Here is a 14,264-nt window from a genome sequence, read left to right as displayed (position 1 = left end):
CAAGTGTGTGCATCTGTGTGTGCACCACAGCACGTGTGTGTGGAGGTCACATGACAACTTTGTGGAGTTGGTTCTTTCCATCTTCCCATGCCTTCTGGGGATGGAGCTCAGGTCGCCAGCCTCGGTCAGCAGCCCTTTCTTGCTGCACCACCCTACAGGCCTAAGATTTCCAGGATTTTGACTGCACATGTCATAGTGTGGGTTTCTTCCGTCATTTTTATACATTTGCTCAGCTTTTCAGGTGTCTGAACGTGTGCCTTGACAAGTTTGGAAATAGTAGTTTGGGGAAAATAGTTTCCCACTATTATGTCTGTCAACCCCCTTCCCACCCTGCTCTTTCTTCTCTCCTACACTCTGTTTAGCGTGAGTATTTTTGTCAGGACCCACAGGCTGTGCTGAGCATAGGTGTTTAGTCTGTTTTCTCTTGGGTATTCAGAGAGGTCATTTTCTGTTGTTCTTTCTGTTCATTGTGTCTCTCTTCTCCACATCCTACTATTTAGTTTGCCTGCAAATTTTACATTTTTTTCCATTCTAAAATTTCCGTTTGTTTCCTCTCTGTTCTGTGTTTGTTTCCTGGGGTTTGTTATTTTTCATCTGTTTCATGCACGTTTGTAGTCGTTCATAGAAGCACTTTTATTATGGCTACCTTTTACTCTGTCAGATAATTCTGACATTTCTATAATTGTATCAAACAAATTGGCATTTGTTGATTATTTTATTTCATTCAGTTGATGGGAATGTCTGAAGATGTCGATGTCATCCTGGACATTTTCCTAGATTGTTATGAAGCTCTTGTGCCCCCTGCCCCTATTTTAAAGATGGTCTCATGTAGCTCCATCTGGCCTCAAACTGGCTCTGTAGCGGAGGATGGTCTTGACCTTGAATTTCTGGTTTTTCTGCTTCTATCCCATGAGTGCTAGGATCTAGGATCGCAGATTTGCTTCCCTATCCCGGCTTTATGTGGTGCTAGGGGTCAGGGAGGCCACCAGCTGAGCCGTGTTCCCAGCCCATATGTGTCCTCTTACATTGCTTCACGGAGGAGGGTAGCGGTGGGCAGAAGATTTTCTGTCCTGCTACTATAGGTAGAGGCAGAATTCTGGATTCCCCGCCCAGTGTTTGTTGATACTGGAGGCTTCTAGTCACTGTTGGGTGGATGTGTGTAAAACAAGTCTTACAAGGTCTTATTAATAAAATCAAACCTGAAGCCAGGTATTGGGGTGAACACTGGAAGATCAGAGAAGCAGAACCAGCCACAGCTAACCTCACCTCACCAATTCCTCAGTTGATCTCGTTTTCTCAAACAGGAAGCCTCTGAGTCCTCATCCAAATGGATCTCAGCTGAACTGCTGCTCAAAAGCCTAAAAGCTTAACCAGCCAAAAGTTTCTAGTTTCTGGTCTTCACGCCTTATATACCTTTCTGCTTCCTGCCATCACTTCCTGGGATTAAAGGCATGTGTCATCATGCCTGGCTGTTTCCAGTGTGGCTTTGAACTCAGAGGTCCAGACAGATCTCTGCCTTCAGAATGCTAGGATTAAAGGTGTGTGTGCCACCATTTTCTGGCCTCTATATCTAGCGGCTGTTCTGTTCTCTGACCCCAGATAAGTTTATTAGGGTGCACAATATTTTAGGGAACACAGTATCACCACAGATGTGGAGCTGTAACCTTTTCCCGTGGTTCTACTGATGTCATGATGGCTGGGCCTCCCTCTGGCTCATAGGCTGATAAGGGAGGGATGGGATGCCGGGAACTACCTGATGGGATGGAATTCCGTGTTCTACCTTTAGCACCTCGGAGGGGAGTGTTGCTTGCTTGTAAGATCTCATTCTCTGGCTCACTACATGGCTGTCTTCAGTGCTTCTGTGGTCACGGGAGAAGGGAATGGCTTTGCCCTTGACATCCTGGTAGGGGTGGGATCCTAAGATCCCCTCTCAGCCTTTGCTGGTGGCCTAGAATAGGGTCGCTTTTTCTTTTTCTTCTTTAACTGCGGTGTTTGGCTGTACTGGAGCATTCACTGTGGAAAGTTTTCCTAGGATCCCCTTTTCTGGTCCTTTGATTATAGAAAGCAAGATTTTGTTGATGGGAAAAACCCTATTCCATATCATTTTTGGATCATTCCCTCCTTTAGAAGCAAATGTGGGATTTATATGGCAAAAAGAAACCCCTGCGGCCTCATTGCTATGGTATCTCTTGAGTCTCATGGTTCCTAGGCAGTTTACCTTCATCTGTTTTCTGAGTCTTGGTTATCTGAGTTTGTTTCATATGCGGGATTTAAAAATTTTATTTAGTGGGAAGAATGAGGAAAAGTATGTGTACTTCACCTTCCTACAAGTGGTGCCACAGCCTTATCTTTCGAGAAAATCGGTATGACTATAGTGTTTGGCTTGATGTCTGCTACGGTAGGCTGCATGATGTCCCCAACAGGACAGGGCACATTACAATCCCTCGTTCCTGTGGTGTAACTTTATAAGGAAACAGGAACTCTGCAGAACTGGTTAAGGATCTTGGTTTTGGTGAGAGTATCCTGAACTACCCAGTGCACCTGCTTGGGGCTTAAGGTCTCTGAAAAGAATCAGGGACTCACTTAGAGAAGCCAATAATGCAGAGGCTACATCGATGCACTATGAAGGTGGAGGGAGGGGGCATGTTAAGGAATTTGGCAGTCAGTGGATGCTGATAAATATGAGGAAGCAGATTCTCTCCTCAGAGCTTCCAAAAGGAACTAGTCCTGCCTACACTTTGGATTTCGCTCACTGAAACTACGATTAGATGTCCAAACTGCAGAGTAATAAGGAAGTGAACTTCTGTGTTCCCTTGAACCGCTGTGTGTGGGGCCCTCTGCAGAAGCTTGTGCATCTTTGCGCAGTCAGGAAATGCTGACTGAAAGATGCACATGCTCCGGCGACAGGCGAGACCCATCTGAACTTCTTGCCATTGTCCTGCTTTTTAATTTGGAGCATTTGACGTGGGGGAGTCGTGTGGTGCCAGCATTGCTCAAGGCGGACCAGGCTGCCGCCGGCACAAGATGAATCAGATCGAGGGGGTCGGCATCAGAGAGGCTAAAAAGGAGACTGCAGCCATCTGTCAGGGAGACAGGCTCACTCAGAGGCGAGATACGGGCTGAAGAGTTAGAGACACGCACCAGGAACATTTCAAGGGGGGAAAATAGGCTTTGAAGACCGATTCTATGAAGGATGGGGAGGATGAAGTCAGCGATGACGCAAAAGCGTGAATAATTAACAGGGCCATTAGGAGAGGAGTGGGGTGACAACCGTTCACAGTTTCTCCGTCTGTCACAAATGATGGAATAGGCATGAGGGACTGAAAAGCCAATCAGGGCTTTTTGAGCTGTATCAGTTCTAAATCTGTGTCTATAGAAAAGCTGGTTAGTCACATCCTAACTTCCCTGAAAATGAGAAAAAAGTGTATGTCCAGGTGGATGGATGTGTCCTAGATACACAGTCTTCTTGTGTCACTGGCGGGGAGAGGTGTCCGACAGCGTCACTTCTGCAAATTGTTGATCAATTGAGACACCTCAGCAGTTCCAAGCTTCTCCTTTGTTATGCTCTGATAGTTCTCTATTTAAAGATTCCCCTAGGATATAAATAAAGCCGTGTTCGTTCAAAATACACATCAAGCGTTTTTCCTAAACCTAAAACCAAAAATACCATTCTTAAGCTATAAATATCATCACGAACCTAACATGCTTCTTCTATTAGATGCCCTCTAGATCGTTAGGATGACACACAGATATCTCCCTTGTCGTTAGTCCACCCTGAATGCTGCTTCTCAAAGACAGCCTACAACGTGTAGACATGCGGAGTCAGGCTGTTTATTAGACTCCGTTTCTTGTCCATGCCCCACTCTTCTCAGACTCCCCCAGAGAACCTGCACAGAGCTGAAAACCTAGACACCACAGGGAGCGCTGTTTTGAATTATCTTTCCAAAGTAATAGCTTTGTGTTTGAACCCCTTTTCAGCCTTGTTTTTTAAAGGTTTGTTTTGTGGATGTGTGTGCACGCCTGCTTTTCTGTATGTGCACCACGTGAGTGCAGGTGCCTGTGGAGACCAGAAGAGGGCATCGGGTCCCCCTGGAACTGGAGTTGCAGGGGGTTGTGAGCCACCTGATGTAGGTGCTGGGAACCGAACCTGGGTCCTCTCCAAGAGCAGCCAGTGCTCTTAACTGCGGAGCCATCTTGGCAGCACGCCCCTCCTCCACTCCAACCTTCTTCAATCCATGGATCCCCAAGTTCACCCTCCTGCTCTGCTAGCGTAGCTGTTAGTTGTTAGCTGCCCCCCAGTTAGCTCTTTTGCTGCATCTTCACTTAGTTGCAAGCCTGCTCGTCAGTGTCCCTCTGACATCAGAGTGCCTAAGAGTCATTTGTTAAACACTCAGCCTGGTCGAGCAGATCTGGGGTGGCACTTGAAAGTCTGCATTTCTAACATGATTCACCTGTGTGCCACGATGCTGGTCCTTGCCCCATATTCTGTTAACGAGGGACTTCAGCTCATTTTTGCTCTGTTCTACCATGTCTTAGTCAGTATTCTATTGCTGTGAAGAAATAGCATGACCAAGGCAACTCTTATAAGCACTTAATTGGCACTTGCTTACCCTTTCAGAGGTCTAGTCCATTATCATCATGGTAGGAAGCATGGTGGCATGCAGGCAGACATGGTGCCGGAGAGGTAGCTGAGAGTTCTACATCAGGATCTGCAGGCAGCAGGAAGAGAGAGAGAGAGAGACACTGGGCTTGGCTTGGGATTTTGAAAATCTTAAAGCCCACCCCCAGTGACACACTTCCTCCAACAAAGCCACACCTCCTAATCCTTCTAATCCGATAAAGAAGTTCCACTTTCTGATGACCAAGCATTCAAATATATGAGCCTATGGGGCCATTCTCATTCACACCACCACATACCACAAGTTGCCAAGTTATACCACCTCTCTCATTGGTGCTTAGAAAACTTGGTGAATTAATTTCACAATTGGGTTGAGTCGGATGAGAAACTAATAGTTCAACCACTACTTTTTGTTTTAGGAAGTTGATGAAAATAAGATAAACTATGTAGAAAATGGGAAACTGGGGCCGGGGAGAGAGGTCAGTTGGTTAAGTGCTTGCCACATTAACATGAGTGCTGGTGGCCATGTTAGAGGAGCAGCAGGTGGCAATGGAAGTTCAAGATGTCAGCCTACCAGGAGGAAACTGCCTGATGGATCAATCTTGGTTAGGCAAGGCCCCGAGACCACAGACCCCAGAGTGTCTTTTGCTTCTGCTGTGCCTTTACATGTTTGCCAGCTTCCTCTGGTATCTGACATGGTGTGAATGGGTGTGGTGAGATCCCCACTGCCTGTAATGCAGTGTGTTTATCTCATGGAAACATCCCATTCTCCTGGGCATTTTTACCTGTAGGTTATTATGAAGATGATTTGTCCTAAGATGTACTGTCTAATTGATAATAATAGTTAGTTTATACAGAGTTTTGATGAATAAAAATAAATATAAGGAAGTATCACACAGCTAGAACACATGAGTTTCTATTGAGGAGCTGTATAGACTGAGGCTTAGGTTAATGATTAAGAAAAACGATTGAGTCCCAGTTAGCCCAGCCAGCTTAAATTCTTTTAACCTTAATGTTGGGAGATGTGTTCACAGGTTTCAGAGTGCATAGTGGCTGAAACACACCTTTGAAAGTAACTTAAAGTTAGACTAGATGTTTTTGTCAAATAGCTTTGAGGTGAAAAACCCAAGAAGACAATCTAAAGTTTTAGAAAGGCACGTAGTTGAATGTAGAACTTTTTAAGGTCAAGGAACAAGAACAAAGCAGTCCAATTATTATTAGCTGCTGCACTTTTCTTGCTAGGATTGGTCGATGACCAATGGGTATAACTCCTTATACCCATTTTTGCCCTCAATCTCCTGACAAAAATCTATTGATGAGTGGGTATGTACCCTAAAGATTAAACTAGAGCTGACTGATTCTTTATATATTTCATATATAAAAGTTTAAATTTGTGATTCTTTTAAGATTCCTTATAAGGTTATCTTTCAAGATAAGTAATAAAGTAATTGGCCCTTTCTTTGTAACTGCAAAATGCAGCCCGCCAGTAAAAGACCTGAGTGAGAAGAATACCTTGCTTGCCTACACAGTTAATCTATAAAGTTGCTCAGGTATGAATGTATGTGAGTTCTTGGGATAATTTGTTCTTCACCTATAATACATAAAACATTTAATCATGTAAGGGATATGGAAAACATGCTTTTTTTTTTACTGTTTGTTTTGTATTTATTGTAATCATTTGCTTGAAAAATAGAATGTAACCACATAGTAATTTTTATATTACCTGAAAGATTTTGCTGGGGTATATGAGCTGTAAGGGAAAGAATAGAGATGGAGTTAAAATGGACTAGAAGGAAAATATCAAGACTGAGAGTTAGACGGAAAACATCAAGAATCAGATAGTTAGAAGGAACTAGAAGGGAAAAATCAGAAAGTAACTTAAAGTTACTTTATCTGAATAAAGATACAGTTAGGTGGAAAATATCAAGAGTGAGAGAAGGAAATCACCAGGAAAATGAAGAATAGAGAATGCAAAAGAAGAATAAAGAAGAGGTCTGAAGGAAACCATCAGGAGAGTGTGTGAGTGTCTTTTTCCCTAACCCACTCAGATAAAAACGTCATAGTATGTGCCGACACCATGGATTCCTTTCAAGCCCTGGGCTGTCTGGAGGCTGGTCGCCTGGGCAGCAATACATGAGCACCAAATTCTGTTCCCCAACACCCACTTAAAAAGCTAGGTATTCTGGCTTGCACCTTTAATTTCAGAGCTGGAGAGGAGAGGTAGGAGGATCGCCGAGGCTTGCCAGCCTGCTGTTCTAGAGAACCGGTTAGCTCCAAGTTCCATAATGAATTCTGTCTCAAAAAAATAAGGTAGATTGAGATGAAAAAAGATAACTGAGATTGTCCTCTGGCTTCCACATACACACACGAACATACACATGTCCACCCATGTGCACTATATTCCACCACAAAAAACATGGCTCCGAGTGAGGCTTAAAGTTATGTTGGAGTACTTGCTAACATGCATGAGGCCCTGGGTTTGAACCCCAATTGAACTATATATGTTGGCTGTGGTGGCACACGCCTGTAATTCCAGCAGTGGAGAGATGGAGACAGGAGGATCAGAAGTTCGAGTTCATCCTCAGCCACCCTGGTCATTACTGGGTTCACTGTCATTTCTTCTTATGACCTTTTTAAAGGTACATTTAGTAGTAGGTCAAGGAGCGCAGCTTAAATGTTTTAATAGCAAATTTAAACATTTAGTATTTGGCCTTTCCTAAAATATAAAAACTTGAAGTCTTAAATATTATTAAAAATTATAATTCAACAGTAGAAGACAGTATGGTTTGTATATCAAAATAGTAAGCATTTTGCTTAAATTTTAGTTTACATTATTTGTCAAAAGTCACATTTTTAGTTACATAAACTGCTGATTTTATTTTTAATGTTTACTCTTGAACCTTTCAATTTATTTAATGGCCATCAGTTGACATTAAAAGTTACCAGAGAAAAAAAAATAAAATCTTAATATTGGTTCAAACTTCAACAGTGATTGCTAGAATTTTCAACTGCTGTGGCATAAGAAACTTAACTTGAATATTTATGCCAGTTATATTAGATAAAAGTTTGGATAATTAATTTTTTTGTAATAAGTTATAAAATTAAATATTACTTTTAACCATAAAAATTTAACCACTTTTAGATGTATAGTTTATTGATTTTAAGTACATTTACAGTATTTTTATGCCATTCCCACTATTTATGGAATCTTTTTTTTTTTTTAATCATTTCAGACAAAAACTTTGTATCTATTAAACAATAAACTTCCACTGATCTCTTCTCCCAGTTATTGGTGACCCCCCATTCTACCTTCCTGCTATATGAATTTTCATAGTCTGGGTATCTCATATATTATCTGGCTTATTTGACTTTGCGTGTTTTCATAGTTCACTCACTTCATAGCAGCAGTTAATTATACATGTCACAATCATAGCATGTTCTTTGTAGCATGTATCTGCATTTCAGCTGTCCTCCTTTATTTTTTATTATTTATTTATTTATTTATTTATTTTTTGCATTGATGGGGATTGAACCCAAGACTTTTGCATGAAAGGCAAACACTTTATAATTGGCCTGTATTTGCAGCCCCTTCCTTCCATTTTAGGCCTGAATACTATTCCACTGTATGTTTATATTTTGTGTACCCATTAACTTGTTAATGAGCATTTGAGTTGTTCCCAACTTTGGAATATTGTAAGCATTGCTGGTGTGAGTACCAGTGTGTGGGTATCTGTTTGAGGACCTGTGCTCAGTTTTTATTTTTATTTTTATTATTTTTTTTTTCTGGACTATGTGGAATTCTTTGTGTAGCTTTTTAAGGCATTGCCGAGATGCTTTCCACAGCAACTGCTCTCTACCACATCTCCACCAGTAATGCATGCTGGTCCATACGCAGTCAGATGATGCTCTGTGTCCTTGTCCTAAATGGTCAGAGATAGGAGTTGAAAGAGGAGCATGGTAGATTTTTGTGAAAAGGTTTGCATTTTGGTCTAACATGCAGATGGTCTACCAGCTGATCATGGGAATTCTGTACCGAAAAGTAGATTTATCTACTTGAGTCTTTTAAAGTCTATCCCAAATCATTTTACCCTTCTAGTAACTTACTTGTATGCTTCAGGATTGCAAGCCTTCCCCATATACCATCAGGAATTCTACACAGTCTTCCACTTGGACTTCCATCACTGCGGGGCATTTACCCACCAACCCCACAGTTCCCCAGAGTTTTCTTGAGTTTGAGCAGCAGGAAATATTAGATAGGAGGATTTAGATTGTGGAGATAAACAGAAAATACAGGATAGCCTCGAGAGGGCCTAGAACCTATTCCAACGGGCCTTGACTGGCTCTGCCCTAAGGTATTTATAGAAAAGCCAAGGGGTGGAGAAAAAGACACCCCCCCCCCCAAGCACAGCCAAGTGCAGACCATCTCAGTCACCTGCACTCAGGCCTGTGGTCCAATCATCCTCTATGTGGACCTGCTGGGTAAAGCCATGAGGAACCTGAAAACGGGCTCCCACACATCACCATGTGACTTTCTGAGTGCCTTCCTCCAGCTCACTTTGTGTCTCTTGTTTGCTTCTTGTCCGACATCTTTTGATCTTGGTAGGCTGTTTCACTAATGCATACTCTGAGTTGGGAATCACCTCCGTGTCTGTCATCGCTCTGCGACGTGAGGCTATACACAGAGCGGATTGGTCCTCTGGTCAATGCCAGACCAAACTAGAAAATGGGTTAGGGAGCTGAGGAGATGGCTCGGTGTAACAGCACTTGCCACGCAATCATGAGGACCAGAGTTTAGATCCTCAGAACCCCCGGAAGGGCCAGATAGACTTGGTGGCCCTGCCTGTAACCTGTCCATTTGGGAATCAGAGAGGGGACCCACTGGGGCAGGCTGGCTAGCTAGAATAGCTTGTCTGTGAGCTCTGGGTCAACTCAGAGACTGCCTCAGTCTACAAAGTGGAGGATGATTGAAGAAGACATCAGACCATGCTTCATGTACACACCCACACATATCACACCACATACATATACAAACTCAAGATAAAATAGCTTAGGTTTCTATATCAAATGACCAAATCATGGCTTTGGATGGACACTGGGGTCAAAGTTGGTCCACCCTGGTCAGCAGTGTGGCAGAAGGAGTGATAGCATTGAAGAGCTGGGATAATGTCGCACAGCGTTGGCTTACCCTAAGGCAGTGAGGGAGAACGTGTTATCCCCAAATAGAAACAGCTGCTGAGTGACTTCTGCGTGGCCTGTGCTCAAACACAGAAGTAGTTAGAACAGCACAACTGACCTGAGTCGTACTAAAAGCAGATATTTACAAAGAGGCATCCAAACCAATTACACATTGGCTCATATCGAAGCCAAGTTATTTAGTTATTTTCTTATATTCCACATTGGTCTATCCCAAGTCTGACTAATTTGGGCCAGGATGCAGCCAAAATCAGTTACCCCACCCAACCTTGGTTACACTTTTCTGGAAGGCTGCATTCAAATTTATTCAAAGATAAACCTCTTCCTGTTGCCCCAAAGCACATCTATTAGCGAAGGGCCAGTCACTTCTTGCTCTTGGGAAAATGTGCTACAGTATTGGAAGGCTGGCTTTCAGCAGATGTGTTAGCTGTACAAGAACTGAGTTTTCAACGCTAAATACTTTAAAATACATGTTTTACTTCTTTTGTTTGAGATGAGGCTTTTAAGGGACGACAGACACCACTCTAAAAGCTAGCACAGTGTGCGTCGTCTATGGAAAGGGATCTGCGTGGAACACCGCTTCCTTTTGCTCAAGAAGCAATTGCGTACATCATTGCTTAGCAACACGGGGTTCAGCTCTGACATCTTATTCATCTTTAATATTCAGGTTCAGATCACGTCTTTCCAGAGACAGGGCAGGTTGAGTCTTTTAAACCAAGCAAGTGGAAGTTGTCACTTTGCAATTTTCATCCTGGGCTGGCTGTCAGCAGTATCTGAGATTTCATCTTGTAACTTATGTTTGAATTGGACGTGTCTTTTTCACTTTTAGCCTCTTTTAGGTCCGTCTGCCTCTGTTCCCATTTCATACTGTATTCTTTTAAATTTTGAAAAATGCTACCATAACCTCTGTATTTGGAGCATCGCATTTAAATATCTTAGCGTGACACCTGAGACCCATCATGAGCAAGGATGCTTCTCCACATCCTGTGCTGCAACCAAATTAAACAGCCCTGCATTCTCTGCTAGGCCATCTCCTCAGCTCATGCTTGCTTTTTAGGGGAGGATAATCTTGGACGGGTGAGTCCTGCTTGTCTTTCCAGATGGGGCCTTGCATCACTTAAGGACAGGGATGCATTCTGAGAAACGTGCCCTTAGGCAATCCTGGCAGCTGATGTACTTTGCAAACCTGGATGGTATAGGCTGGCCAATCACCAGCATGGTTTTTAAAAGGAGGAATATGCAACTTCTGCATTGTAATATGACATTGTGCTTAATGGTAGACTTCCTTTTTTATAGGGGGGAGGTGAGGAGAGGGAGGGAAGGACAGAGGTGTGTGTGCATGCATATGTGTATGCAGGTGCATGTGCACACAGACACTTGACCTCTGGGCTCATAGGGGATGTCTGGTTCCTGTAGATAGGGCTGGGCCCCTTGGCCATGAGTCTTGTATGAGTCTGAGCCACAGGGTCTCAACATGCTGGATTTCAGTTGTTTACTTTCCCCATCTTAAGAAACTTCTTGAGGGTCAAGGATTCTGTCTTTTATTTTAAATGCCACCTTTTTTTTTTTTCTCTATGTTTCATGTATCTGAACTTGTCAACATTTGTGATAAAGCAGAATCCTCCCTTGCAATAAGTTCTTGAATGTTCCTGGATGAATTCATCATCCATCTTCTGACCTGTTCTTTCTCTGTCAAGGACTCTGCTATTTTACTGCTATTTGAAGCCCATAAGAAGAGTCAAACATCCGATCAGGACTATGATAGATGCTGGTGTGATGTAGAGGCTGGGGGTAGACAAAAGACAGGATGCTTTGAAGATGTAAAACTATAAGAGGCCAGGCTACACTTTTCTAAACATTTGCACAAAGGAAAGAAGGTCGTTTTAAGGTTGTTTTAAATGGTATTTTTACAGCTGATATAGAAAATCAACTGTGACTCGGTGGTATGCTAACATCATCAGTTTATATATCCTAGGCTTAGAAAATACAACTTGAGGAACCATTTCCAAAAGCAACTTCTACCACAATAGAAGACAGAGACCGCCTGACTCCTTAATAAATTGGTGTGGCTAGATTTCTGAGCTATTGTTTATATTTTAAAAAATCTCATCTAAGTTTTAAAATATTTATTTAGAAACATAATAGTATCTATGATTTCATCACCTTTCTAGTCTAATTGTTAAATACTTTGTTAATATCTTTCTTGTTAGATATCATAGCATTGAGACAGTGATCATAGCTTAAATATTTTATTTTCTCTCATTTTGACAGAAAACAAGCATCATTGTGGGTCCAAGGAGACATTTTTCGATCCAAACTGAAAAATAGACCTTCCAGTGAAGGAAGTATTAATAAAATTATTTCTACCTTGGATGATATGTCTATTGGTGGAAACTTAACTAAATTGCAAAGTGCTGAAAGGTTTGCAGAGGTGAGTTTTCCCCAGGAGGAGTCTCCCTCCTCAACACCGGCATTCTTCATGTTCCCCCCAACACGTGTCACATGGATCTATCTTTTCTTTCTTCTTTAAACATTTGTTTATTTGTGTGTGTGTGTGTGTGTGTGTGTGTGTGTGTGTGTGTGTGTGTTTCTGTACATGCTACATCATCTATGTGGTGCTCAGAGGACAACTTTTGGGAATTGGTTCTCACCTTTACCACGTGGGTTCTGGGGATCAAGTTGAGGTTGTCATCAGGCTTGGTGGTGGCAGGCCTCTTTGTCTGCTAAGCCCTATCACCAGCCCGGAGACCTTATCTAGTCCCTGAGCTCCCTGGAGGGCTGAGTTCCTAAGCTTGGAGTCATTGACCTCTAGAGTACAAAACAGAACAAAGAAACCAGTTGTCTTTATAAAGGAAGAAATAAAGTCATCATTGAGGGAGAACAATTATAAGGAGAGCGATTCTGATGTAAGGAGTATTTATAGAAAGCCAACAGAAAAGTATAGTTTCCATTTGAAAACAGACACAGATAACCAAGAAGATAACGTTGGATGCTGCTTTTGCGGAAGCCGTACCTAGCACAAGTGGTACTCTGAAAGCTTCTGATTCATTTTGATTTCTAAAGTGTGCAGAGGCAAAGCAGAGTTAGGACAACTTGTTTTCTCCACTCTCCCCTCTACCAACCCCCTGTAAACAGCCATTCTTCAGCAGCTGATCTAGTCTTCCCTGCCGCCCAGTGAATTAGGTAATATCGCTGTTTCGTAGTAAGGAAATTGTGTTCCGGAGATGTGTTGACTTCACTTTTAAGGCATGATTCGATCTGTGTCTGTCTGAGTCCAAACTCATGATTTTTTTTTTTCCTATTGTTCCCAACTACTTCTGAGGTAGCAGGAAGTGATTTACAAAGAATTTGGGAGCTGGAAGTAACTGTACTAGTATCATTTGTTCTAATTCTTTTCTGTGGATAAGAAATGAGAGTTCCAAAAATGTGATTTGCCCAAGGGTCTTGAATTATTGAGTAGTGGAATCACTTTCAGAACTGGGTATTCAATGCTTAGTTTAGCTTGCTCTTTCTCCCCCAGTTCCTCCAAGAAAGGGTCTGAAGCCTAGGTTAACCTGGAGCTCAGGGTGACTCACCTGCCTCAGTCTCCTGAATCTGGGATTATAGGCACAAGCCGTCATGCTTGACCCGACTAAAGTAGCTCTTTGAGTAACATTGTGCCTGAGGTAAAGCTAAGAATTTGGGTTGTATTTTTATATTCCTAAAGAGGCAAAGGAAACAGGAATGGCTGGGGAGAAGGTTCAGCTGATAAAGAGGTTGCCTTGTGGTGTGAGAACTGGAGTTCAGATCCTCAGAAGCCACAGAAAGTCAGGCCAAGTGTGGTAGTCACCCATACTCTCAGAACTGGGGAGGCAATGGCAGGGGTGCCCGAGGCAAGCTGGCTAGATACACTAGCCAGGGTCAGCAAACTTAGTTCAGTGAGAGACCCTGCCTCAGTAAGTAAAGTGGAGGGTCATCGAGGAAGATAGCTGATGTCAACTTTGGAACTTTGGACATTTACAGACATGCATATGTATACACATGTTGCGTGTCCCACAGGCACATGCATAAATAAAAGAATCTGGTGCAATATTTAGGTGATAAGTATAGTTTACAGTCCCTCAGCTGGATGCCCATTGAGCCAGACCAGGGCTCTGAGGAAGCTTAGCCCCCAAGAGCCCTCCTGGAAGGAGTGCACAGCTGTCTCAAACCAATGCTTGACATCCCCCACCCCCCAAGACTTCTCTTGGTTGAGAGACATCCAGAGCTTGGTGAGGTGAGGGGAGGGGAGGGGGAGCCTCATTCTAGGGCACGGATGGGGACCACTGAAGGAGCTGGTTTTAAATCTTGTCTCCCAGGACCGTCACAGATGGCGTGGCTGAGTTTATTGTTTGAGTCATCCGTCCTGACGAAGTGTAAATCTTAGCCAAGGTCATGATGTCCAGACCTTTGTGGACTTTTTCTTGTCTCTGTT

The 14,264-nt window shown here is 42.8% G+C and overlaps 1 protein-coding gene across 3 annotated transcripts in view; it reads left to right on the top strand.

The window, feature by feature from the left end:
• Cdc14a (cell division cycle 14A) overlaps nucleotides 1-14,264 on the top strand; it is a 175,361-nt gene that overhangs the window by 126,566 nt on the left and 34,531 nt on the right. For all 3 annotated transcript variants that reach the window (XM_028890148.2, XM_037207038.1, XM_028890146.2), the window contains exon 11: nucleotides 12,083-12,242. In XM_028890148.2, coding sequence (XP_028745981.1) covers nucleotides 12,083-12,242 — 160 coding nt within the window. The remainder of the gene's footprint in view (nucleotides 1-12,082; nucleotides 12,243-14,264) is intronic.

This window comes from Peromyscus leucopus, chromosome 6, assembly GCF_004664715.2.
Source record: "Peromyscus leucopus breed LL Stock chromosome 6, UCI_PerLeu_2.1, whole genome shotgun sequence".
In the NCBI taxonomy this organism is placed as follows: Eukaryota; Metazoa; Chordata; class Mammalia; order Rodentia; family Cricetidae; genus Peromyscus; species Peromyscus leucopus.
Note: the sequence above shows the minus strand (reverse complement) of the source record. Positions and strands in the feature narration are given on the sequence as shown.